Raw genomic sequence first — 27,618 nt, 5'->3', positions numbered from 1 at the left:
CTTAGTAATGCCCCGAATCATCACATATATGAACAGAATCCCCAACTAGGGACATGTGTAATCTTCTAATGATGTTCACAGTGTTCACAAAGATGAGAGCCTTCAAATACCAAAGTACGAAAACACCCGTTTAGAAACCAAACTTTCCTTGGCAAGAGAAATCTTGTCAGTAACAGAGTTAGCTTAAGCATAGCTTAAAATGTGGAAGAAAAAGTAGACAAATTTCTAGGTCCTCAAAACCGAGTTTTATTATTTTGTAAGAATTATACATTACTAGAGTAGATACACTTAAAATTAGAGAGAACTTTCCAAATCTAAACATAATTTTTATTGAATTATTGGATAATTCAAAAATTCATAAGCAGTAACAGTTTCTTTTCAAATTGGTTTCCAACTGAAATTCATTTTTGACTACTGTTAGGAAAAATAAGAAGTAAATACAAGGAACACAAAATTTAAAAAAAGACTGCCAGCATTTATTTAAGCACTGTTCTAAGCACTTTACCTATACTAACTCCGTTGACTCTCTGTTATCTCTAGGAGATGTTTACTACTAGTAGAATGATTATCTTAAACACACAAGAAACCTGAGGCATGGTTTGGGTAAGTAATGCATACACAGTAAATGCAGACCAAAGGGTTTCAACCCAGGCAGTCAGGTTCCAGGCCTTTGCTACCATCTAATTCGTCATGCATCCCCATAAACATTCTCAGCTGCCTACAACTCAAAACAAAAAAACAAAACAAACAAAAAAGCCAAATCAAACCCTAAAACAAAAACCCCCAACTAACCCATAGATGATTTTCAGCAAGAAACAGCAAAATATTCTTTAGATTTTTAAAAATGCACCATCCAAGGGTAAGCATGTAGCATAAGACTCACCACGCACAGGACAATTAAAAATAAAAAAAAGCTTCAACCTCGCCGATGAAAATCCTAAACAAGCATCCACTTCAACTTCAAATAGAACATTTCTTAAAACAGGGCCAGGAGACATATGGCACCGTTAGTAATTTTTACTTTAATGGTAACTAAAGATTTCTACACAAGCTACGTAATTAGTTCTTTTCTTCCCTCATACCCATACATCCCCCATGTGAAAATGCTGCTCGTACCACTGTGCCAAACATAAGTTCGCTTTGATTACAACTGCTGTCCAAATCTGAAACCACACTACATTCAAGCTAAACAGCCTATTTTAAAAGGAGTTGAGAAACTGGCTTTAAGCTGTTCCCATCAACAGCAATATGTACAATCATGCTCATTCTCATTTCAAACTTTGGAGTCTCTCTTTTGTCTAAACTCTCATCGATTTAGGCATTTTCAGTAAACAAACATGAAGCTGAATTATTTACAAAGTTAGCATTCCACACATTCCAGCCGGGGCTGCTTTCATGTGCAAGTAAAACACTGTTGCCGTGTGATGCGGGGGCAATTTAAGGACAGCATCCTTCTCTATCAGCTTGCCTGCCTTCCATTCCCCCCAAGAAATTAAATCCTGAAAACTTCTGGGGGACCACCTAGGGAGCTGTGTGAGGGGTCCCTCCATTCCTAGGTTTCTTACTTCAAAAGCAGGAATTTAGTAGGTCTCTGAACCAGTTTTAACAGAATACAGCAGTGCAGAGTCTAGGTCTAAGTTACTAAGATTCCAAAGAAGCCAGGTATTTGAAAAGTATTCCCATCACTAAATACCTAGCTATGAAGGCAATGTGACTGCCATTAATGACAAATGTATGAGAGACACAGCCCCCAAACTTACTTCTGTGTTTGACATGCCAAGTGTTCGTATCACAAAAATCAGGAAAAAAAAAAAAAAAAAAAGAACAAAAACAAAACCTTTTCTCCCCCAGTAATTTTTTTCTCCAAGGGACTTTTTTATAGAAATTTGTTGTCCAACCATCACAAAGAAAATTACATTTTAACAAAAAACTAGCTAACATTTTCCCTTACTATAACAAATATTATTGTCATGGCTTCATCATACACATAGGTGAACGTGATATATTGGCAACTTCGAATAAATGAAAACCACACAAGTGTGTAATTCAAGAGTTTGAGTACCATACAGTCAGCCAATGCTTTCCTGTAACAGCAGCCAATATATTATTCTTTTAAGATTCACAGACTTAAAATTAGCCATATACATAGTTGCTTCAGGCCCACCTTTAAGGAAATAGACCCTTAAATTCTAAGAAATTTGACTAAATTTAGTCAACTTTTCAAGAAAAGAGCAAAAGGAATAACCACAAATTTGGAGAGTATGTGAAAAAAAATAACAACTCCAGATTATTAAAATCTTGACTATTCAATATATTGGGACAGCACAACACTCTAGATAGGTACGTGTTCTGAATGCAGGAAGGAAAGAGATATTCCCTAAGGGATTAAAACTTAAAGTTTCAATGAAAACTTTTCTTATACAAAATGTAAATTTTGTTGCTTCCTTAAACAGAGTGTCCTCAATACAATCTTTTTAAAAACCATTCAGGGTCAAAATCAAGGAATCAGTCAATGTGCCTTCTCACATGTTGGTATGTGGCTGATATGGGGCTTCATTTATTTGGTTCAAGAGTGGGATCTTTAGGTCCTGGATTATAGAACTCTCTCCAAATAACTGACAATTCTTTAAACCTAAAACATTTAAACCTAATCATGTGAAAAACTCTCTAAAGTACAGTAGGCATCTTCCCTGACTAGGTAAACGGGTTCAGTTGTCCTTAAAATTTCAGGGCCCTAGAGAGACATACAGGACTCATGAACTTCTGCAACGAGGGGCCTCAAGGTCCATTGCTATTCTGGCTGTCTGCTCCTCTGTGCTCATGTTTCCTGCACTAAGCCAGCGCTCTCCCTACACTTACTGTTTTTAACCTGCTCTTTACGGTCATTCTTCTCATTCTGACTACAACCTGGAGCAGACTTCGTCCCATAAAAGTCTTCAGCTCTAGAGGGGAGGGTGGGAGGGGAATGGGTGAAACAGGAGGTGGGATTAAAAAGCCCACTTCTCGTGATGAGCACCGGGTGATGTATGGAAGTGCTGATTCACTCTATTGTACATGGAAAGCTAATAGAATACTGTATGTTAACTACACTGGAATTTAAAATACAATAAAGTAAATAAATAAAGGCTTCATCTCTCAAACATGTTCCACCTTTTATAGTTTTGATTTTGTGAAGCAGTCACCACTTTTGAATCTCCCAAGGCATAAACCTCATGGTCCTCACAAGTGTCCCGAATCAGGTCAGTCCCAAATCAAGTCAACCTATTCCTCGAAACTACCTCTCCAACCTGGCTCCTCTCTTCCGCCACCCCCCATCTCACTACACCTTAGTTCAGGTCTCCCCTCTTGCTTTATGGCAACAGCCAGCCACCGGCTGGTCTTCTGACAGTCTTTCCACCCTTCAGCCTTCTCTTCCTTAAAAAGAATCAAATCCGATCAGGTTGCTTACTGATGAAAATTTACAGCTGGCTCCCAAATCCCTACGGAATAAAGTCCAAATTCCCTAACAGAAGACAGAAGACTTAAAAATCTGACCCCAACCTACTTCTTCAGAATCCCTTTTTCGGCTTCCCACCCATCAGCAAACACCCTGCACTTCCAACCTCTATGAAAGAAAAAAAGAGGAAAGAATGGCAATTATAAAGGATGTGAAAAATTGGAGAACTGGTAGGCTTTCTTCCCCTATAGTAGCACGATGACCGCCAGTTGCTTTTCCTTGGATTACTACTGCTGAAAATGTCTATTCATTATGACTTCATTCTTTGACACTTATTTCACTTCTTTTCAATGTTTTCAAAGACGCTGTTTCAATATAGACTAGTTTCAACAGCACTGAACACTGGCTCTAATTTATGACTTTTTAAATGAAATTCTTTAGCTTACAGGTAAACATTTCAACAGAAATACCACTCACTGGTGCTTCCTTTCCTGTTATCATCAGAATTCACATCACAGAAAGGAAAACGCTTCTTCAGATACTCAAAGCAGCTTTATCTACAGACTAGGTTAGTCCAATGAATAACTAGTGCCTTCACTATGCTTGCTTCTTGACATTTTAAAATTATTTAAAAGCTAAGTGTCCTGTATTCTCTGGAAGCACATTCCTCTTGAGAGTCCTGTTTTCTGTGAACATCCTCCCATCATAATTTTTCTGACTTCCAAACCTTCTAATTTCATAAGCAACATATCACGTGTATTACCTGGAACACTTGTTTAAACAACTTGCAAATGGCTTCTCTTCTTGCTTCCTTATAAGATGTCTGGTGGACTGATTTATCCCAAAGAACCAAACCTCCACTGAATTTAACACTTACTACCTTACCCAAAATTTCTACCGTTTGGATAAGAATCCCTCTTTTCTTAGGTTCTCTCACTTCCACTAACAGTGTTCTTTCTCATGGCCCTATCTCAGAAAAATATACATGAAATAAAAACAAAAAAAAAATTATCTAAGTCTCTACTATTGATTTAACAAGAATTTTTGTGACATGACATGCTAGTGAATCAAGAAAACAATGGGCATTACTGAGAAGTAGACATAGGGCGCTGAAGTCACAAACACAAGTGACTTACTTCTGCACATAAGCTTTGTGATATAAGGAATTTAAAAGAAAAAAAAATAGATGCTACATTTGTAAATGACAGATGTAATCTACATTTATTACATGTACATGTAAATCTACATTTATTAAAGTGATGGATATCCACTGTACAAATGGCCTGAGTTAACATAATGAAAAAGATGTGCAATTGTTATTAAGAAAAAAAAGTTAACCCTTTCATATGTAACAGAAGAAACAACTCATTTGTTTAATAGATGAAAAATACTTAGAATACTACTTACCCTAAGTTCTACTGAAGGCTTTTTGATTTACAGATATTAGCTGTTATCTCTTCTAAAATGAGCCCATCAAGTACCTTTTTGTTTTACTTTGCAGGATCCAGGCTCAGCTCCAAGAAATAAAGTATAGTAATTAAGGACTCAAATGTAATTTAATATATCAGTTTGACATCTTTTAACTTATGTCTTTTCAAACTCCCTTGCCCTAAAAATGATCTTTAAAAAGCAATTATACCTTTTTGGCCTCTAAGGAAGGCTTTCCCAGAAAGCCTTTACTCCAGAAATAATGACGGCATATAATAAAATTAAGAAAAAACAGATTTAAAAAATTCAAGGGCAACAATAATCTCCAAGTCAGCAGAATCAGAAGATTAAAAATACCTTGATAAATAGCTAATGATATGAAAGGCAGTCTTTGGAACATATAAAAAATATGCTCCTATCTAGGAATCAAAAGCCTTTGAAAAAGATTATGGTTTTCAACCATTAACAAGCAGACTTTTAACAGTTAAAGTTGTAACTCACAAAAATAATAAATATAAAAATATAAAACGAAATAAATCAAATGTAGATGTATGCTGCATAATACAAATGACCCTTCAAACAGATTTAAAGGAAGGTCACAGCTATGTGACGGTAAAGAGATGATTTACTAATTCTGCTTATCAGATTAAAAAACAAAATCAATATACTATATATATATATTTTAAATCATACCCTCTCTTTTCTTTATTTTCTAAGAAACAACGTTAACCACACACATGCCAGAGCATGAATTTAGATATCTAAAGATCCTAAAAGGAATAGGGATGTTCATAAAGCTTGCCTCCAAGAAGATGCAGACCCAGAAAAATGCAGGAAATGCATGTATCTGCTTTACATGGACATTTTCCCCTCCATAAGGCTAAAACTTTAAAAAAATGTTTACAAACAAGTAGTTTTTAAATAATCCACTTCAAAACATTAAAAAATCTCTATTATCAGAGTGCCTGGGTAGCTGAGTCAGTTGAGCATCCGACTTCAGCTTGGGTCATTATCTCACAGCTCCTGAGTTCAAGACCCACATTGAGCCCCACACTGGGCTCTGTGCCGACAGCTCAGATTCGGTGCCTGCTTCAGATTCAGAGTCTCTCTCTCTCTGCCCCTCCCCCACTCACTCTCTCAAAAATAAAAATAAACAAAAATTTTTTAAATTTTCTATTATCAAATATTTAAAGATTTACTGTTAGTGAAATATTTTTACAATTAATCTTTTTGTTTACTTTTCAAAAAGTTTTTATTCTATTTTTTGACAGTGCATACGTGTGCAAGTGGAGGAGGGGCAGAAAAAGAGGGAGAGAGAACGCCAAGCAGGCTGTCAGCACAGAGCCCAACATGGGGCTTGAACTCACGGGGCTTGAACTCACGAACTGTGAGATCATGACCTGAGTGGAAACCAAGAGTTAGATACTTAACCGACTGAGCAACCCAGGCACCCCTTAAAATTAAAGACTACCAATAATTCCATCAAAGCAACAGGAAGTTACAAGATTAACCTCTTTGCTTTTAAAATAAAAAGGAAATCTTCCAATTAAATAGCAGACATGTATTTATCTCTAATTCTTAGGGAAAGCCAACTAAAATCAAAAGTATAAAAGTTATAAACAAACAAGGAAACAACACAGAAGGGGAAATAATTATAGACACAATATGCCAACAAGTTTTGGGATATAAATGAAAACTGGATAGAGTAGTGGTAACCAATTAGAAAGAAGAAAAAGCTAACGTTTAAGTGAGAAATTGGATCCATGCTTAGGAATTGGACACGAGGGGGCAAGTGGAGGTGAGACGGTGTGATAAAAATACAAGATTGGCTGACAGTCTGTGTTACGAAGCAGCTGGACTTCTAAGTTCCCTCCCTCGCTGATGCAGGCTGGTGACAGACCCTAACATGGACAGGTAGTTTAGTCTCTGAAGATATTGAACCAGAAAAGTCTTGAACTCAGGAACACTGATTAACACAGGAGACTGTACTGAACAAGCCTACATACTGAATGCTGTCTGCCTTGTGGGCCACATCACCCCCATCTCTGACTCTGTGGTTACTCTGCCTCCTCCTACTTCTGTCTGGCAAATCTCCCCTGTGCATCTCTTGTAAGGATACTTAACACTGGATTTAGAACCCACCCAGACAATTCAGAATGATCTCTTCACCTCAAGATCCTTAAGTTAATTATATCTGCAAAGACCCCTTTTCTAAATAAAGTATATTCACAGGTTCTGGGAATCAGAACATGGACTTATCATTTAAGGAGCCACCATGCCACCCACTACATATAATCAGCCAACACATCAGCCCAAGTTCTAAGTGTTTCTGAAGAATAAAATAAAGCAAAACAAAACAAAAACAAACACACTCCTAATGTATGTTCGTAAAATGGATCCAATCTCTAGTTTATATTATTATAATTCTATCCAGCTTTCTTAACATGAAACTGCTGGCTTTTTTTTTTGTTTTTGAACATAAGACTTTAATGCCACAACTACGAATAACAGGACAGGGTTAAGGAATTGAAGACATAAAGAAGGTATTTCCAGATTGGCATTCTGATAGACAGCTGCCAGTGAATGCAGTTTATACATGGACTGACTCTAAATTTTAAAGATTTCATAACATTAGGAATACAGGATGAAAAGCCTGGGTTCTGACCCATTATGCCCAGGAAAGGGACAATGAGAACTTTCACAAAAGCTCTTCTGTTAAGACTGAGAAGGGAAGGGGCATCTATTAGGAAAATGTGCAACAGCAATAGCAATGGTGCTAAGAAAAGGCAAAATAGGAGAAAAAGAGGAAAATCTTATTTTTTATTTAGTTAATATCCTCCTTTATCCATTTCATTAATCTATTTCTAATTTCTGAATAGCATTTTGGCCCACCATTCCCACCTTTAACTTGTCTCCTCTTCAACTGCTTTAAAATCCACCCATTCTGGGGCACCTGGATGGCTCAGTCAAGCGTCTGACTCTTGATATCAGCTCAGGTGATGACCTCATAGTTTGCGGGATCGAGCCCCGCGATGGGCTCTGTGCTGATGATGTGGAGCCTGCTTGGGATTCTCTCTCTCTCTTAAAAAGTCCATCTATTTCAAGTAACTTCATAGGTTTGCTGACCTGTCCTAAATGCATATTACAGTTAAATCAAAACTTCTCCCACAAAAAGGGCAGTCACTGAATTTACCTCTTACTATGCCTAGTGTAACCGATAATGTGCAGTCTAGACATACTAATGTAGAATCTGTTAATCTTATTTACCTTAAGTCATCTGTCTGGCTGAACTGTAAGACTTTAAAAGATATAAGGATAGCACCAGGTACAAACAGGCACTTAGTAAATATTTTTGATATTAATAAATGACCCTATCAGAAATACTATATTACTTTTTTTACGTTATTCACATGCAAAACCAAGCCCAATAAAAATAATGACTCTGGTGGTTTTCCCACAAAAATAAAATCACAGTGAAAGCAACATTTTAAAAATAAATGTGCCAAAGTGTTGTTAGTATGGGGTAAGAAGTTTTAGAAACAAATTATTTTGAGAGCAAAGCCACTGGTTTGACAGTGATGTAGAATAAAAGGAAGTCAAGGGCAAAAATGCAAATGGTAAGAAAGAAGAAACAATGGCACTGGAAAGAACCCTTTATGTCTTTTCACAACTCATGGAAAAAAAAATCCCAAAGCAAAACAAATGCTTCTATTAAAAATTATTTTGAAATGAACAGAAATAAAGAAAAAAAACAAAGATCTTTCTTCTTCCATCTTCCCGCTAGCTCTTTCTTGCTCAATGCTGCTGGGTCTTTCTCTAATTTTTAGAGTAAAATGTCCCTTGTGAGAACAAAGAAGGTTAGATTTTTTTAACTAAAAAGCATACATCCCCAAATACAGTATTCATGTGTTTATACATAATTCTGACAAACACTTTAAAAGAGCAGCACCAGTGAGCATCAGTATCATACAGATAATTAAAAAAAAAATTGGGGCCCCTTAATATGCAAGAAAGTTAAACAGCCTAGAAAACTTTTGTCAAAATTAGGTAAAATGGCAACTTAGTCAAATAACTTGAAAAAATACTTGAAGCCCTAGGCTAGCATGAAATTCCTGAATGCCCTTCTTGCCAGAGGTTCAAATGGCAAACCGAAAGACAAGCAAACAACTTCTAACAGAGACTCCGTTGCCCGATGCAACAGAAATGAAGCCATCAAGTACACCTGCACTTCGCTTTCACTGAAAAACAAAACAAACAGCCCTACCGAGAGTGCAGCACATTTCAGAACCTCTCACCTGGCACATTAAGAAGGAAACTATTGGGGCCCACAGGTGGAAAGAACTGGAGAAGCAAAGTTACGGTGCCAGACATTACAAACGGTAGTTATACTCTTATCTTCCAACCGGTCAGACATCACCAAGCAGCCTCAGCATAAGGATGACTCTCCACGGTGTTCCCCAAAGCTCGTCTCCACCGTGTTCCCCAAAGCTCCGACCCTTCATATTTTGAAGTTACACACCATCACGGTTACCTCTGTGAGTGAACATCTCAAACCGAAGCCGTATCCCTCACTCAGGTTTCTATTCTCCAAAAGGCACAAAGGGCAGGGTTTCAGATACAGAGATCCCGCTCCATCTCTGACTCCCCTGGTTCCCGACCGCTAACAGCAGGGGTACGTACGTCACTTTTAACTGGCAACTTCCATACTGAATAAATCATCATGAAGCTTAAGAATCCAAACTTTTACATCTGTAGTGTGCTTTTTCACCCCAAAATTTTAGTTTAAGAGCTAAAAGTCAGATGTACTGAATCCTACATAAAAGTCTTACCTGTTTGGCTTTCAAGTTCTTTCCACTCGAACTTTTCTCACTTGTACCTACATCCATCCCTCTCAGAACGCTGATGAAATCTTTCTTGGAAACAGTCGATATCAATTTAGCACGTTTTCTAATTGAGCTTCCGGCTTCCTTAACCTTTTCGTCAACGTTCTTTTGATGCTTCTGAACAGCATTGAATAGCTGTACCACACCCCTACAGAACAGAAAATGACCAGAACAACATTAAATACAATTACACTAGAGCACAAACATGGAGGATGAAAACAATGTATTTTTACCACTTAGGAAAGAGGCAGGCATTTAATAGGCACTCAAATGAAAACAGCTGAACCTGAAAAATGAACATACATTTCAACAAAGGAATATAAATTTCTGAATAGAGAATAAATATACGTGAATTTATAGGTGATTTTTCTTTTCAGCTTTCATCTTTCTACATCAACTTCTGTGCAATTAGAACTAAAAATTACTTTTAACAAAACGTTTATTTCTCAAAATAGAATTCTACAATAACTGAAGGCATCATAATGTGCTGGAAAGAGAGCAGCCTTCACAGTTAGCTGTCTAACCATCTGACTGTAACATCTAGAAGGTTTTCTAGATCTCAATTTCTTATATAAATGGGAAAAATTATACTCAAGTAGCTTAAAAAATATTCAGTTATATTATCTGCAATTCTTCTAATATAAAACTAATTTTAAAATCCAGTTTTAAGAAATACTTATTCAAAAAACTTTGTTCTGTAGTTAAGTTCATTCCAAGATGAATTCTGAAGGTTAGGACCTGCAGTGTCCATTACAGTAGCCATGAGCCACACAGAGCTAGTGAGCCATGAAATAGAACTGGCTAGTCCAAATTGCAATATACTCCAGGTTTACGATACACACTCAATTCTGAAGACTTAGTATGAAAAAAGAGGATTTTAAAATCTCATTAATAATTGTTTTATACTGACTATATGATAAAATAAAAATGACTTGGATATAATGGGTTAAATAAAATACATTACTCAAGTTAATTTCACCCCTCTCTCTTTTTTAACTGTTTTCAATGTGGCTACCAAATAATTTTAAAATATATATGTGGCTCACATTATATTTCTAGTGGACAACACTGATTTAAACTATTAACATCCTTTCCAGCTCTAAAATTTTATCACTGGGAGAGGTACTCTGCCATGGACCCTGAGCATCTCTGTACATTCTTGCTAAGTTTTTCAAGGATGCAAGGCCCTGACTGTTCCTTACACAGGTCACTTCTGAGAGTTAGTTTACAGTATGCAACCTTGAGGGAAGAGGTAACATCTCCCCAAGACAAAGAGCAGGCTTGTTACCATTCACCATAAAAGCAACAGATTCCCAAGAACAGTGTTCTCCTGTAACACAACCCATCGCACACTCAAGCATCCATACAGGGCACCTGTGTTGCCCCTGAGGGACAACGGTAACCAGTGGGAACGTGACGCTCTGGCTACTGCTTTGCCAACAGTCCTTTGTCTCTGACCCAAAGTCTCCTGTCTTCTGCCAGTATCCAGGAAACTAACAGGCTAGCTTATTAGCTTATAAGGAGGATAAAAATCCATAGCCTTCCAAGCAGGGCTGGGACCAAAGTGAGGAAAGTGAGGTAGCTAAGGTATAAAATTTAAGGAGGTACTTATTCTTGTGCACCAACCATACACTTTTCTAAATTCTTTTTATGTTATTAATTTATTTAATTCTCAGAGAAATCCTGCAGGGTGGACACAATATTCTACTGTTTTTACAAGTAAATAAACTGAGATGGAGAAAAATTAGGTAGCATGCACAAGGACACACAGATGATTAAGTCGGCACTGGGATCTGAACCCAGCAGTCTGGCTCTACTGTTCAAACTCTTATCTCACTGTAGAACAGTCAGATGGATTTAAAAAATGACCCAAATAATGCAGGTAACTAGAAAATTAAAAGTAATTCTGTTACATATAATTGCTATATTCTTCAAGTAGCAGCTCAAATGTTCTCTCCTCTGTGAAGTCTTCCCCACTGCCCTGACAATCTGCTGCTGTATGTTCCCAACACACAGGATATACCTCTGGTCTCAAAGAGACTAGAATTCCTACAGGTGAGTAGACAAGGACCACCCAGCAGCCACCAGGTTCTATTTATCTTTGGACACAGAGGGCATCAAGTAAACATTTGGTGCCAATGATAAAAAATGCAGAGCGAAAGGCCTGCACAAAGCTGCTATAATGCAGAATTCCTTATGCCTCAAGTACAATGCAAGATAACAGTCATCTAGTGCCATAAATTCAGACAATCGTCATAAGAGAAATGCATGTCTAATTACACTGTTCTCGTGACTATAAAAACAAGATGATCTCAAATTGGTTCAAACCAAATATACACTGAGGACATGGTATTCTTGCCTCACGAGACCTGCAAAACCTTTGGCTGAATTCAGTATTAAGTAGGCAGGTTTTGATATAAATCACATGGCTCTGAGAAGGCAGAGCTTAAGAATCGGGTCTAGTCAGAAATGGATCACTATCAAAGCTTTAGTATACTTATTTTTTAAAGGGCAAGAACAGTCTTACCTTGTTGCAATTCTCTGAAGATTTCTCTCTGTTTCTTTGTCTTTGACAACATCTGGCTTTACTCTGCACATCATTTCCCATTCCCGCTTCTTATCGAGCTGTGTTATAAATATTGTTATGTGAGAGAATATTAGGCATTTTTGAAAGTGCAGCATACTTTGATATGATACTCTGTGAAAGGACAAAGGTAATAAATCATTCTGGCTTAGTTTGTCACAAGGACTGAAAAAACCCACATTTGGGGGGTTCAGCTCAGGGGGCCTGTGGTTAGCACTCAGCATGTCATGTGAGAAGCACAAAGTGAGTTTCCGTCAGGCTCTCTGACAGCAGGGGCCTGGAGAGCTGCCAGAGCAGGGGCCTGACTGAGCCAGGCAGGACAAGGTGGGTGTGAGAGAGCCACCTACCTGACCTGCCACCACCAGATCACCGGAGGTTAAGCATCAGGCAGACCCCAAACTACCGTCTTTGGTAACCACAAGTTTAAACATTCTTTATTTTTCAGAAACTGTCTTTCTCAGTAGTCAGAATTGTTAAGAATTTGTATCAGCTTTTAAAAGCAGAGCATCATATCCATTAGTACTCTGGTCCCAGGCACCTGACGTGACACATCAGCACACTCCATTGGCATATACTGCCGTCTCGGACCAACGTATCACCTAATATCAAATACATCAAATACACCAAATACGATGAGCTCATCCCCAAGAAGCTGGTGAGCATCAAAGGCATAATTAGAAACAGTAGGAAAAAATCTCCTTTTATCTGTTCCTTTTCTCCATCTGTGTAATGTCTCATTTTGTATTAATGAAAACGTCTAATCACAGTAAAATCAAATTCCTGCTCTCGCTATAAAAGATTAGCCAGATTCCTTTCTAAGGGAATAGATTCCTCCCCAGATCAGATAATTTACTTTAACTGTCATGAAATTCAGTAGATTATGCCAGAAATTTAAAAATCTTACTTGTAAGTTTAAAACAGCTGAGTCTTAATTTTCTGTAGTACCCAAGGCATGCATAACCCCCAAATACTTTTTAAAAAATTTGAAGTATATTTTTATACTTATGATTAGAAATAAGTACTTGATATTCCAGAAACTGACAATATTTAACAGTAAAAAACAATGTGATTTGCATAGACTCTACTCAGAACTATATAAGAGCGTTTGTATCTATTGTGTCCTGTTTCTGGTATCAATAGGTGTGTTTTCTTTTTTTTTCCCCCCTTTGCAAATGTATATTTTTTAGCATTTATTCACTTTTTTGAGAGACAGAGACAGAGTGTGAGCAGGGCCGGGACAGAGAGAGAGGGACACAGAATCCGAAGAAGGCTCCAGGCTCTGAGCTGTCAGCACAGAGCCTGACGCAAGGCTAGAACCACGAACCGTGAGATCATAACCTGAGCCGAAGTTGGATGCTTAACCAACTGAGCCACCCAGGCGCCCCAATGTTTTCCTACATTATGCGAACAGTATCATCTCTAGCTTACAAAGCACTGGCCTGAAGCAGAGTGAAGAGACCCATTTCTCTTGGCTTCAGAATGTTCTTACCTTCACTAGAACACTGGGGCTAGAAGTAATTAAGGATCTTATTTTTAAAGCTTCCTCCAGCTTTTGTCAGAAAATAAAGATCCAAATTTTCAGTTGAAAAGCTATTAGTAAGATTTAGAGATAAAATTTATCTTAAAGTAAAATGAGAACACTGAATTAATAACTGTTTCTAAACGCAACACTTGAAAAAGCTCATCTTCATACAGCCTTCTGCACAGAGTAACTAGCATTAGAAACAAAGAAAACAATTCCCTTGAAACAAGGGAAGGGGGATGATGAACTTAAAAGGAAATATATGCCAATTCAAATCTATTTTTCTTTTTTTTTTTTACCTAGGAAGTACCTCTTGGAAATCAGTACTTTTACATTGTCAGTAAGATTATAGAAAGTTATTTTTCTTGGGGCGCCTGGGTGGCGCAGTCGGTTAAGCGTCCGACTTCAGCCAGGTCACGATCTCGCGGTCCGTGAGTTCGAGCCCCGCATCGGGCTCTGGGCTGATGGCTCAGAGCCCGGAGCCTGTTTCCGATTCTGTGTCTCCCTCTCTCTCTGCCCCTCCCCCGTTCATGCTCTGTCTCTCTCTGTCCCAAAAATAAATAAACGTTGAAAGTTATTTTTCTTTCATTAAAAAGTATTTTAGACATAAAAATACATCATCAAGTACAAGAGATTTAAAAATCTTATTGTTTCTTTATTTTTATAATACACAATGGCAAACTGAAGTCCAACTTCTGCCCTCTAATCAGCAGACAGTGTGAGTCTAACTTCTATCATCAGTGCTTTAACCAAAGTTATAATGAATTCAAGTTTATCTAGCACTGAAATAGTCCGTTTGCAGAACTGCAACCAATCCCTGAGGATGACATCTTCATAGATTTATATTACAAAATAGGTTTTTAGCAAAAAGTAACTAACAGGATTATATTGGTTCAGAACCTAATGATGATGATACAAACAGCAAAACTGAATGAAATACTTAGCCCTAGGAGTCACTGCCACATGTATAACTTACTTGCTTTTAAAAGGATAAATTTCTTGGGAGTTTAATTTCTATTTCTTTGCTTAGATGCTTAAAAAGTGAATGTGCTCAACGGAGTAATTTAGATGAGGTTTCTGAACAAAACTGTGGTTATTCACCCCTGTGAATAACCTGTGAATAACCCCTGTGAAGGCAGTTAACAGCCAGAATGGGAACTGGACCAACACTGCCAGGAAGGATTCGGTGCAGATAGTAACCAGACGAGGCAAACAGTCTGATCTACAAAACAGCCAGTAAGACACACCTGTTTTCTTTTCTCCAGTCTCTCTTGTTTTAACTTTTCTTTTTCCCTTTCCAGCTCTCTGTTTTTGACCAGAATCGTGGGTTTGCTTTTAGGAGTTTTTTTGTTAAGAATTTTGGCCATGGCATCCGCCCAGCCCACATTAGTTCCAACACTAGCTTCGGGTGCATTTCCATTTTCATTGCCATTGGGTTCAACTTCATCTTCATTATCAGCTTCCGCCGCTTCATCATCAGAAGAAAAGTGATCCTTTTCTGGCCCACAGCTTCTTACAGAACCTAAGAGTAGAAACAAGTTAACTCTAACACCTGAGGAAGAGGCTGCCAAGGCCATGCCGACCCCCAGGGCCTTTCTAAAGCTGACAGTCCTCCATCTGCCTCTGTTCCTGCAAGAGGGGGCTTTTCAAGTCCCGCAGCTCAATGCCAGCAGAGGGCAAAAGGACCCTCCACCCTGCAGTCATCAGGCCCAGTCATGCTGGGCCTCAGCACCCAGGACCCAGGTAGGAGAAACAAATCCGACAGCCCACACCACCTCTCAGCCATCAAGGTAGCAGCAGGTACTGACATGGGGGCAGTGTAGGGTGCGTTCAAGTCCATGGGCCTTAATTGTGTCATTAAACTACTCAAAGAGACTAATGAAGATTATATATATATTTTTTTAATTTTTTTTTTAACGTTTTATTTTATTTTTGAGACAGAGAGAGACAGAGTATGAACAGGGGAGGGGCAGAGAGAGAGGGAGACACAGAATCTGAAATGGGCTCCAGGCTCTGAGCTGTCAGCACAGAGCCCGACGCGGGGCTCAAACTCACGGACCGTGAGATCATGACCTGAGCCGAAGTCGGACGCTCAACCGACTGAGCCACCCAGGCGCCCCTGAAGATTATATTTTTAAAACGATTAACAAACAGCTTTAATCATCAAGAAAATGGTATAATGTCTCCATTGTACAGGAAGTCAGAATAACCTCTCTGGAGATTTGACTCAGAGATTTAAAATTCTCAATTTGTGTGTGTGAAAATCTATAAAACAAACATAAAAACACAGTCTTCTTTTATAGAATTTGCACATAACATTATAAAGTTAGGTGTTTTAACATTTCTGAAAAATAATCTAATAAAGTAACATCCACCGAAGATACTGAAGATTAAATGGCAACTGAATGACAACATCAAGTTCTGAGCCGCGGCTATGAAAGTGGACTGCTGGAATTTTATCGTGCACAATCTCCACGAAAAGTACAGATGGGTTATTTGCCACCTGTCCATCTGGGTTTTTTTTTTAATGTTTATTTATTTTTGAGAGAGAGAAAAAGGGGATGCAAGTGGGAGAGGGAAAGAGAGAAGTGGGGACAGAGGATCCTAAGCAGGCTCCATGCTAACAGCACAGAGCCCCATGTGGGGCTCGAACTCACAAACCATGAGATCACGACTTGAGGGGAAGTCAGACGCTTAACTGACTGAGCCACCCAGGCACTCCTGCCAGCTTGTTCATCTTTTAAGACTCAAATAGCTGGGGTCAGAAGGTCGTCAGAAAGAAGAGTCTAATCAGTGGCCTTGCCTAAAAATCAACTTGCTGAGAAGCTCTTGAACTTTAAGTTTTGCATGCTTTCTCAACGTCCGGAGCTCAATGCACTTGACCAACAGGACCACCAGCATGGTATGCCTACATCGACAGGAGCCACAGCCTTCTGGACAGCTTCTGTTTTGTTCTTCAGAAGCCTATGGAGCTTATTAGGAAATCCTTCAAAGGAGACAATCATCCAACAGCTTAGTAACTTGGAATATTTCTTCATAAGCAGAAGAGGAGCTAAAAAAGCACCGCGTTCTGGGAGTCTGTGCTGGGTCTATCTCCCCGCACCAGAGTGAAGCATCATAACCAGGACGTCTGCTCCTACCTCTGAGAAGTCTCATTGTTTTTTATTCTTACTTCAAAATAACCTGCCTGCCCCTCAACTCAACTCCCCCCTTCCCTAAGTAATTTCAATTAAATGTGCATATTGTTTTAAATATCCTTTCTTTTTTTCCCTTAATTCAGCTTATTGTCGTGACAAAAATAAAAGGAGCTGAATGTACAGTCAGCTGTTAACTTCTGGGTGATCCTCTCTACCATCTCCCCTGTAGGTCATGAATTAAGAGAGATGTGCCAGAAAGATCCGACTTTGCTAGTCATTGTAATACCTGCAATTCTGCTATTAATACCTTTATTTAAGTATTGGGAATTTATGAAATGAAAAAGATGTAAAACCAAATTATTTAATACATTTCAGATGAAAATTTCTAACATTAGGAAACGGAAAATAAAAACATATGAAACATTTTACACATATAGAAAAAAATGAACCTCAAGCACATAAGCAAAAATAAAGTATCTTCAAAGCGTGATAAGTGTGTCAATGTTATCAAAAAGTAAATGAGATAATGGGAGAAATTGCTAATAATTCTACTGCCCTACTATGCTATGCTGCACATTTCTTTTCCTTTTTTTTTTTTTGGTTGAGAGAGAGCGAGCACGAGTGGGACAGACACAGAAGGAGGGGGGGGAGGAGAGACAGAGAGAGAGAGAGACAGAGAGAGTCTTAAGCAGGCACAGAGCCCGGTGAGGAGCCCCACACAACCTTGAGATCACGGCCTGAGCTGAAATAAGGAGTCAGGACATTCTGCACATTTCTATAAAGAGAAAAAAATTTTAAGTAGAAACTCATTTGCCACATATTTAATCTGAAGCTTTCTCTGTATCCTGCATGCTGGGTAAATGTACAAAATCTAAGAAAGTGTGACTGTAAGCTCTGACAAGCAAATACAGGTGATTTAAGGACTTTATTATTTATAAAACATTTTAAAAAGTACTTAGATTTTGCCAAACAAAAGCTTTTAGCACCATCATTCAATTCAATGAATCTGACTGTCTACTATATACCAGATTTCAGAGTCACACAGTTTTTCCCTGAGAGGCATCTCCTAGGACCAGAGTTCCCTGGAAAGTACACTGAGAAACAAAGTTTAGAGAATGTAATTGGACGAAAAAAAATATACATGTTTTATTCCTGAGTTAGCACTGCACCGATATAAAAGCAAAATAAACAATTCTGTGACAAGTGCTTCTCCTAGTAAGAAATGAATCTAAATGTAAAGAGGCATAACAGCTTAAAAGTTTGTGTTGATGAAGAAGAGCTGGGTGATTAAAAACAGAAGTCTGTACCAGCTCCTGGTAAAATGTCAAAACTACAATACTGACATCTAGTGTTTTGTCCTGATGAATTCACACACAAACTGCAACAAATTTCACGTTTTCAGTTGCACTGTAAAGGCAGCCAAAAGACTTTACGATTGTAATAAGCTATTCCAATTCTCTATTTCTAAACTTTAGTTATTTTTCTTGACGTTTCTTACTCAGACTATCGCAATATGCATATTCTAGGCACACAATAAATCCATGAAAAGTTTTATAACACCATTTTATACAACCCATATAAAACAATTAAAAAATCCCAAAATATCCACATGATTCATAAATTTTGATCTTTAAAAAGAAGTTCTAACTCAGAGGTGTCAGGCATTCACTGCAATAATGGAAATGATCAGGTTTTATATAAATAAAAAAATGCCAATGTAATGAGGTCCTCCAGCATACTAAAAAACAGGATTTACTTCAAGGATACCGAAGATAAAGCAAATCAGAAAGTAGAACTGGTTCTTAAAATTTCACTGTACACTATGAAAATGAGATTTTTTTTGAATTTTCTACTAACTGATCTTTAACAACAGAAGTTAAGTGAATATATCCACAGCACCATATAAGTAAAACCTCCTTTGAAGTCTTGTGTGTTACCTTAAACATTAACTCTAAGTTTACATCCTATTTTTAAAAACGGGAAATTAAGGAAGGGCTACAAAGAATGCTTACTGGAAGTAATAACTAAAGGTTCCAATGTAACTTTCTGCATTCATGGAAATATTCTATCGGAGCTGCCCACTAACCACCAGGTATTAGAATCTACTGAAGTGCTTCCAATGAGGCCAGGACACCTTAGGAACTGAATTTTTAATCCCTTTACATTTAACGTTTATTTATTTTTGGGACAGAGAGAGACAGAGCATGAACGGGGGAGGGGCAGAGAGAGAGGGAGACACAGAATCGGAAACAAGCTCCAGGCTCTGAGCCATCAGCCCAGAGCCCGACGCGGGGCTCGAACTCACGGACCGTGAGATCGTGACCTGGCTGAAGTCGGACGCTTAACCGACTGCGCCACCCAGGCGCCCCTCCCTTTACATTTAAAAAGCCACGTGTGGCTAGCGGTTACTACCTACCATACTGGCAGGCCAGGGTTAGAGCTCTGCGGTACTGTGGTAGGCATGGGCATTTCCATCTCCTGCTGCCTTCTCCCCAAACTTCCAGCTCCCTTTCAAATTTACCATCTGTCTCTGATCCCAGACTTAGGGAGCTACTTTCCTTAGCCTTTGGAAATGGGATAAAGTTTTAAGAAGACTCAGTCCTTCAATATTTATTGGGCATTCATGAATGATGGGGAAGGAAAGGGAAAGTGAAAAATCTAGATGTAGGTTTCTCTCCTTGAAGAAGTCACATGTTTTAGTAGGGTCGATAAATCCATTAACCAACTGCAAAATTTGGTTTTACAATTTGTAAAATTCGTAAGTGCTCTTTTGGAAAAGAAAAGGTAATGAGGAAAGGGTGACTGGGGCTATCTTTAACAAAGGATATTAAAGTTACTTCTTAGGTTAAGCAAGGGTTTCAATGACAAGAGAAGGGAGGAGGCCAAGGAAGTAAGATTCCACAACCCAGGGGCATTGAAAGAGGCAGGGGGCATGATCACTAAAATCTAGAACCAAAAACGTCCTAGATCTGAATCAATGCCCTATATAAAAATTAAAATTATTATGATCATCATTATTATGGGCATTCCAGGCAGCATAAACCAGCACGTCCAAAAGCATGGGAATGTTAAAGGTGAAATGTTTATGAAATGACAACAAGTTCAGACCAGCTGAAACCGGATCTGGGAACTAGAAAGTAAGGACTGAGTATAAAAAGCTGGCTGGTTTATAAAAAAGCTGGTCTGATTTACGATCCAAGAAATAAAATATGCACATTAACCCCCAAATTAAAACCAAGCAGTTTAAAATTACAGCACTATACGTGTGTTCCAGTAAGAGGCCAAATTTCTTGTGTTTTTTTCCTTTTGGTACTTACCTTAGGACTTTATTTTTAAACAGTTTCTCTATTGGATTAAGAAGGTTGTTCTTTTAAAATACAAATACCATCTGGGAGCATTAAGGCTATTGGTTAACATTTAACTTACTTCACACCTTTAGAATTTACTCTAAATCAAACAGAATCCCTCATAAAAACTTGGTAGACATCAGCTAGTGGTAGTTAAAAGTATGAAAACAGAAGTCTGGCTGCCTGAATTCAACCTCAACTCCAGATATAAATCTATGTGACTTTTCTGACGGTTATTAAGTTCTCTGCCTTAGTGTCCTCACTTGCAAAAATGGCAATAAAATAGTATCTACTTCAGTATCTGATACCGTTTATGAGAGTGCCTAGCCCATAGTAAACATTTAAGTGTTGATTACATATCACACACATCAGACACACATGATAAGAATTTTAATGTGGTTGTGGAGAAGGAGAAATGAACAAGCAAGGAACACCTCTGGTAGCCGGAATCTACAAGACATGTGAAGAGTTGAGTGGGAATCTTTGGACGACCAGTTAGTTATACAGTTCAAGGATGACAAGCTCAGGTTATAAAATCAGACAGACTTGGCATTAAGTCCTGATTCCATTACTTCCCAACAGTATTGTCTCCTCTTTGTCTCAGTTTCTTTGTAGCAAAACAGGCATGAAAACAGGATTTACCTCATTGATTTGTTATGTTGATTAAATGAGATAACACATGAAAAGCACTTCCTACAGATCTGGTAGTCAACATGAAATAAATAACAGAGAGTAACCAGGCAAACAAGGACACTGAAAACCTGGAAGACAGACCAGAGATGAGAGATAGGAAAAGCTTTAAGGATGCCAAAAGGGGTGCCTGGGTGGCTCAGCCAGTTGAGTGACCGACTCCGGCTCAGGTCATGATCTTGCAGTTGGTGGGTTCAAGCCCTGCGTAGGGCTCTATGCTGACAGCTCAGAGCCTGGGGCCTGCTTCAGATTCTGTGTCTCCCTCTCTCTCTACCCCTCCCCGCTCGTGCTTTGTCTGTCTCTGTCTCTCTCTCTCTCTCAAAAATAAACAAACATTTTAAAAAATTTAAAAAAGGATGCCAAAAAACAGAGGGTAAAACAAATTTTGCTTCCATTACAATTCTATCTACTGTCTCAGTTACAGCCTATAAGGCACGTGCCAGGGAATTATCAAATGAAGACTAATTTTGACTTTATTTTAGAAGTGATCAATGTCACTGTCCCATGACTTTTTTTTTTTTTTAAGTAAGCTCTACACCCAAAGTGGGGCTTGAACTAACGACCCCATGGTCAAGAGCTGGATGCTCTACCAACTGAGCCAGCCAGGTGCACCATGTGCCACAACTTTTCAAAGTACTCTAAAATACTGACAATTCTAACTAGCTAACATGTATTTAGAGCAAGACACTATTTTTATTGTTTTTAAAGTGTATTTATTTTGAGAGAGAGAGAGACAGACAGAGAGAGAGAGAGAGAGAGAGAACGCACCAGGAAGGGACAGAGAGAGAGAGAGAGAGACAGACAGAGAATCCAAGCAGACTCTGATGTCAGCACAGAGCCTGATGTGGGGCTTGATCTCACAAACTGAGATCATGACCTAGGCCAAAACCAAAAGTTCGATGCTTAAGCAACCAACTGAGCCACCCAGGCATCCGGATGGAGCAAGATACTATTTAAATAAACACTTTTTATGATTACCATTTCATCTTCAAAACACTCTATGAGTTGCTCTTATTCTTCTATTTACACAGGGGATGATTCCAAAGCTTAGAAAAGTTAAAAATCTGTCCAAAGTTACAAAGTTAACGGGAGAGAGAAATACAACTGTTTGATTCCTGAGGCCCTAGAAAGCTTTGAATCAAAGATTCAACTCAGACTAATCTGTACTGAGCTAAAACAGAAAATATTCATTAAATAATTTAAGAAAGCTTGAATTAAAAAGAAATTTCTAGGGGCACCTGGGTGGACAAACTGGTTAAGCATCTGATTCTTGATCTCAGCTCAGATCGTGACCTTGCAGTCTTGAGATTAAGCCCCTTGCTGGGCTCTGCCGGCTTGGGATTCTCTCTCTCTCCCTTTCTCTTTGATCCTCCCCACCTCACATGCTCATGCTCACGCTCTCCCTCTCCCTCTCTCTCTCTCTCAAAATAAATAACTAAACACTAAAAAAATTTTTTTCTAAGCCTCAGTAACAGAAGAGTTCCTTCCTCATCCCCATTCTGAGTCTGCCTAAGAATGCACATTGCCCTAGTTATCAAGAGTTTTGAAACTACTGCTCCCCATTCTAGTTGTAAATCATTTGTTCTGCTCAAGCCACATGATCTTTCCTGCCAATTACTACTGAATTTAGAATATTCAAAATTGATGTTTTAAAAAATTTTAAAGCACTTATCTTTGAAAAAAATGAAGTCATCCCAGCTTTCCATAAAAATAACCAAAATTAAAATTAAAGTTCTACTATAAGACAAATTAAAAGATGTGCTATCTAGGCAAGCCAAAGCATAGGGCCTGGAGGTAGTTTGTTTCCTGAGTCTGTCCTATAAATTGCTAAACTACTAAAGTAGGATTACGATATATTTCATTTCTTAGACGTGTTCCTTTGCTATTTTTAAGTAACTTACATGATGAAGGAAGCTATAAGCTACAGTTTGATGAAAAGCACATTTATCTGCTAGGTTATTATATCTAAAATACAGCTTTATAGTTTATCAAAAATGAGGCGATAGCTCTTAGGACCTTCGAAACTGGATTGTTATCAAGTCTTGTGTTAGACGTATATGGCCATTTTTCACATATATGACCAGAACAATTTAGAAAACATGAAATTACCATTCTTCTCTACCAGGTTACAGTCACATGAGCCCATGCTATGAGGGAGGGGTTGATTGCATCATTGTGCTGGATAATGACCGAGGCTTTTTTCACCAGGGTTAATTTACTGACTACAGAACCTTTTTTTTCAAACAGACAACAAGCTTAAGAATAAAGTTAGCATTGTGTCTAAACCTCCAACACTGCATCAATTCAATAAATCTGAGTAGTTCCAGGGTAACATAGAGGTGGAGGTTATCAACCTCCCCTGCATGATACTTGATATCATCAACCATTGTTTTTACGTCTTCACCTGACTTGTTTTACTAACTAGGGAGGCTATGTGTGCCTGTGTGTGTTTTAAGAATACAAACTTAAGAACCAACTATACACTGTATCGGAACCTGCAAGAAGGTATCAGTTCAATAAATTTGAGCAGTTTAAGGTTAACTCAGATACAGGTGTCATCATCCCCCTTTATAATGCTTGATATTTTACCTCCCACATAGCTCTGATTTGTAATCACTTGTGATACTACTATGATCAAATTCCAAACCCTACTGAAAAGTATTACAATTTACTAAAATTCAGTCTGAATCATTTTGTTATCATGTAAGTTTACATTATATACACTTTGTTAATTTTACCCTCAACAAAACCTACTACAAGAGAAAAGTGTAAAAAAATCACAGTAAGTGAAACTTCCAATTTATTCAGTGACTAACTAAACGGATATTAAGTACTATATCATGTATTAGGTTCTATGCCAAATTCTGATACTGCTGTTACCAAAGCTGACAAACTCTCTTATCAGAATCAGGAAACTTCTGCAAAGTCTCACAACAATACTTAAGAGTTTTACACTGGTAAAAGCATCTATGTATATATACGCTTTTATGTTTCTTACATAATGTGTCAAAACAAATTAAAGCCAGAGGGAAAAGTTCAAACAATGCATGGGTTATACCTGTGTGTTTTCTACGAAATTTAAGTAGCATCTTGCTAAATGAATTTGCTTTCAAATATTCATGATAAGGCACATCTTTATCAATTTTTAGGATCCAATTAAAGTTCAAAGAGAAGCCTCTGATTCAGTTTCCTGATAAAATGAGTCGGTACACTTCACTTTAATAAGCCTATAATTTGCACACTGATTCACTGATGTGTCTGAAGCCAAATTCAATCTTCTGCCTTTAAAGTTTCTCAGCGTCCATTAGCTGAAATTTTTTGAAATCTTACTAGTTCTGCTAAGGCCACACGTACATAAATAACTGAACTACCAAAGATGGGTCACCTTTCCAGAAACTGATTTCATGAGAGGAAAACAGCAAATCCTTACATTAAATAACAAATTCTGAATTAGACAAAGGGAGGACGTGCCATCTTATAACCAATGGACCTACATTACTCAATGTATTATTAAATAAAAGGCTTTTTATAATTTACCTCTGTTGCAGAGGTACAGTCTAAATCCTGAAGGAAATCCTGATGGAGACAACGAAGTCAAAACTTACAGGGTACAGACCAGAAAGTGAAGAGAAAAGAAGTAGGGGTCAAGAGTGTAGACACTAAAGCCAAACTTCAATAATGGCTGTCATTTATCAATGCGATGATCAGCTTATGTATTGGGATAAGCAAGTTGTAACTTCTCTGGGTCTCAGTTTCCCACAAGTAAAGTAAAAATAATATCTATTTCATAGGGCTGTTGTCAGAATTAACTGCACTGATGCACCTATGAGGAGCATAGAACAGTACATCGAAATGCTCAAAAAATACAGCTGTTATTATGTAATTGCTCTGCCACTAGAGTACACCCAAAATTTATGGTGCTACGAGTTTTTTGGTAAGTTGGTTATTTGGAAAACTGAATGCTTTCCTTCTGAAAAACATTTCAAGTGGGTCCCTTCTCTCTCTTCAGAGTCCTGTCCTAGTGCAAGCCCTGACACAGGTTTGCAACTGCCAATCAATGGTTCTGGCACTCCATGTCAGTCTCCATAGGGCCGGCAGTGGTATTTATAAACATGTGTCATCCTCTGCCTTAAAAGTTCTCAATAGCTCCCTACTCCCTACAAATGGAGAGTCCAATCTCCTTCATATGACACACAAGGCTCTTTACAGTCTGGCTTCACCCTCTGTTCCCAGTTTCACTTGTTTCACTTCTTTGAATAGCTACAGCCATAGCAGACAATTCATTGTGTCCTAACTAGCCCACGCATCTTAAGAGACGGCATGCCATCGTACTTGCTTTTTCCTGTAGGCCCGAGAAACCGTCATCTCCACCCCCAGACTTAGGAAATTATTCATCCTTCTAAGGCCTAGATGAAATGCCACCTTATCCATTTATTCAACAAGAAAATCTACCTAATACTAAAATATGCAAGGAAGGCCCTATGAAAATAAATAGGACATAGTTCCAGCATTTGGGAAACCTGTATCTATAAGGAGAAAGACATGTTAAAATAATAACAGAGTATACTCTGAGTAATACGTGTAAGACAGAAAGCAATGCCTAAGCTGGGTTCTACAGGATATGGGTTTCTGTTTCCATCCTTATACCATTTTAATTGGACCGCGATTGTAACAACTACTTTTTAATAACACTCAAAACATATTGCAGTCCTGTGTTTAATATCTATCTTCCCTAAGACTATAATTCTAGAGCAGAAGTTTATTCATCTTTTGTATCCTCCACATGAAGTCATCCAACTACATCAGATAATTAGGTTTCCACATTACCCCAGACCTTTCTTAATCCACAATGTAATGGATCTACAGTAGTGAGAGAACCTCAGGACCTAATCAGCATTGACACTACTGCACTGAGAAGTCAGAACAGCTCTAACTTGGAATTATTCAGTACTTGAAGAGACAAATCTGATTGACACCCAAATTTGTAAGCAGTACTGACATTCTGCTTCAAATGCAGGGTTTCTTTGACAACCCCACATGAACTAGTCTGTTGAGTACAAGAAATATCAGAACCACAACTTCTAATTCCTGCTCAACAAATGGACCGTTTTCCTCAACTCCTTTGAAAGGGGATGAGGAGTGTAATTACCTAGAGACTGCAGTAGTAAATGGCAGTTTCTTCTTCTTGGTCTTGGGAAGTCCAGGTTTATCCATTCATTTACTTAAATTTCTGTGAAAAATCCAGTATACATTCCAGCTGGGAGAGATGCAGAGCAATTACACAATATGTCAGGTGATTGGGGAAAGACAGAAAAAGAAAGCCTGAGAAGTCAAAAAATGAAGGCAGGGAGGCAAGATGAAGGAAGAGCAGTGGCAGTACGTTGCGGAGGGTGATCAGGGACAAGTCTTGCAGATAAAACACTGAATCAGAGATGGAAGGAAGTGAGGGAGAAACACGCAAGCATTTGAAAAATACTCTAGGCAGTGAAGCCCCAGGGAACGCTGAAACCCTGGTGTGGGAGCCTGTCTGATGTGTTAAATCACAAGGATATCAATGAGGCTAGATTACAGTTAGTAGTTAGTGGGGGGCAGAGTAGGAAATTAGGAGAGAAGATGGCCTGAAGGTCACCATACAATCTAAGGATTCTGGATGTTATTCTGAGATGGGGAGCCACTGGACCATCTTGAGCAGATAACTCCCATGACCTGTACATTGTAAAAGAGTAACTCTGGCTATTGCAAAGCTCTAGCTAGTACAAAGGAGCAATAACTGGACCGCAGAAGGTCAGGAGCTGTCTGTAATTTCTTGTAACCTAAGAAGTTAATGCCAAGGACGAAGGTAAAGAGGTGCAGCACGGTCACATCAGGGCTGAAGGCCTCAGAGTATCTTTCCTTCCTTTCAATAGCAAGCGTTTCTGAGAGTTCAACTGATACTTTTATTCTACTTCAACCACGTACTCGCTTCCTTCATCGCTATCAGGTCTCGAACTCCCAGAGTCACGCAACTACCACACAAGAAAAGTCAAGTATACCACCTACCTCCCTCTAACCTCTTTTGGCCTTTTGCTCCTTCCCTACGAAACCTATCCCACTCGTAATTTCAAATGGCCCCCCTTCCTTTCGCCTTCCGTCTCTGTAACCTTTTTGCTTCTGTCAGCACTAGTTTCATCCGTTTTCATTAATAACAGTGACAATGGAAATGTGTAGTAAAAGAATATGGAGTTTCAAAGCGTCTGCCCCCTGAACACCGCTTCCTCGTCTTCTCACTGGGCCCAAATCGCCCCTTCGAGGCCACGCCGAGATAAAACTAGCGGCAAAGCCACTCGCATCCCCTCCTTGCCACAAGTTCAACCGGGCCTTCTTTTTCAGCAGCCAAAGCTCAACCCTAGTACGTTACCTCCACTGTCGGCAGCGTCTTTGCCCTCTTCTTCCAGCTCCGAAGCCACTGCCTGGGCTACCATTTTCATCTTCTTTTTCTTCTTCAGTGAATTTTTCAGCCTTTTCCCCGCACCCACACGTGAGTCCCGAGCGGCCGCGGCCATCTTTCCTCACCGGAAGCGACCCGTGAGAATTGCGACCGGTGGTAACAAA

General features: G+C 38.7%; 1 protein-coding gene across 1 annotated transcript in view; it reads right to left on the bottom strand.

The window, feature by feature from the left end:
* Positions 1-27,606, bottom strand: part of RRP15 (ribosomal RNA processing 15 homolog) — a 40,041-nt gene extending 12,435 nt beyond the window's left edge. The window contains exons 1-4 of the mRNA XM_003999505.5: positions 27,425-27,606; positions 15,101-15,375; positions 12,275-12,372; positions 9,694-9,895 (exon numbers count right to left, since the gene is read on the bottom strand). Of these exons, the coding sequence (XP_003999554.2) occupies positions 9,694-9,895; positions 12,275-12,372; positions 15,101-15,375; positions 27,425-27,569 (720 nt within the window). The 5' untranslated portion in view covers positions 27,570-27,606. The remainder of the gene's footprint in view (positions 1-9,693; positions 9,896-12,274; positions 12,373-15,100; positions 15,376-27,424) is intronic.
* Positions 27,607-27,618: the final 12 nt, after the last annotated feature.

The sequence above is a fragment of the Felis catus genome, chromosome F1 (genome assembly GCF_018350175.1).
Source record: "Felis catus isolate Fca126 chromosome F1, F.catus_Fca126_mat1.0, whole genome shotgun sequence".
Lineage (NCBI taxonomy): Eukaryota > Metazoa > Chordata > Mammalia > Carnivora > Felidae > Felis > Felis catus.
The sequence above is the reverse complement of the archived record's forward strand: the minus strand, read 5'-3'. Positions and strand labels throughout refer to the sequence as shown.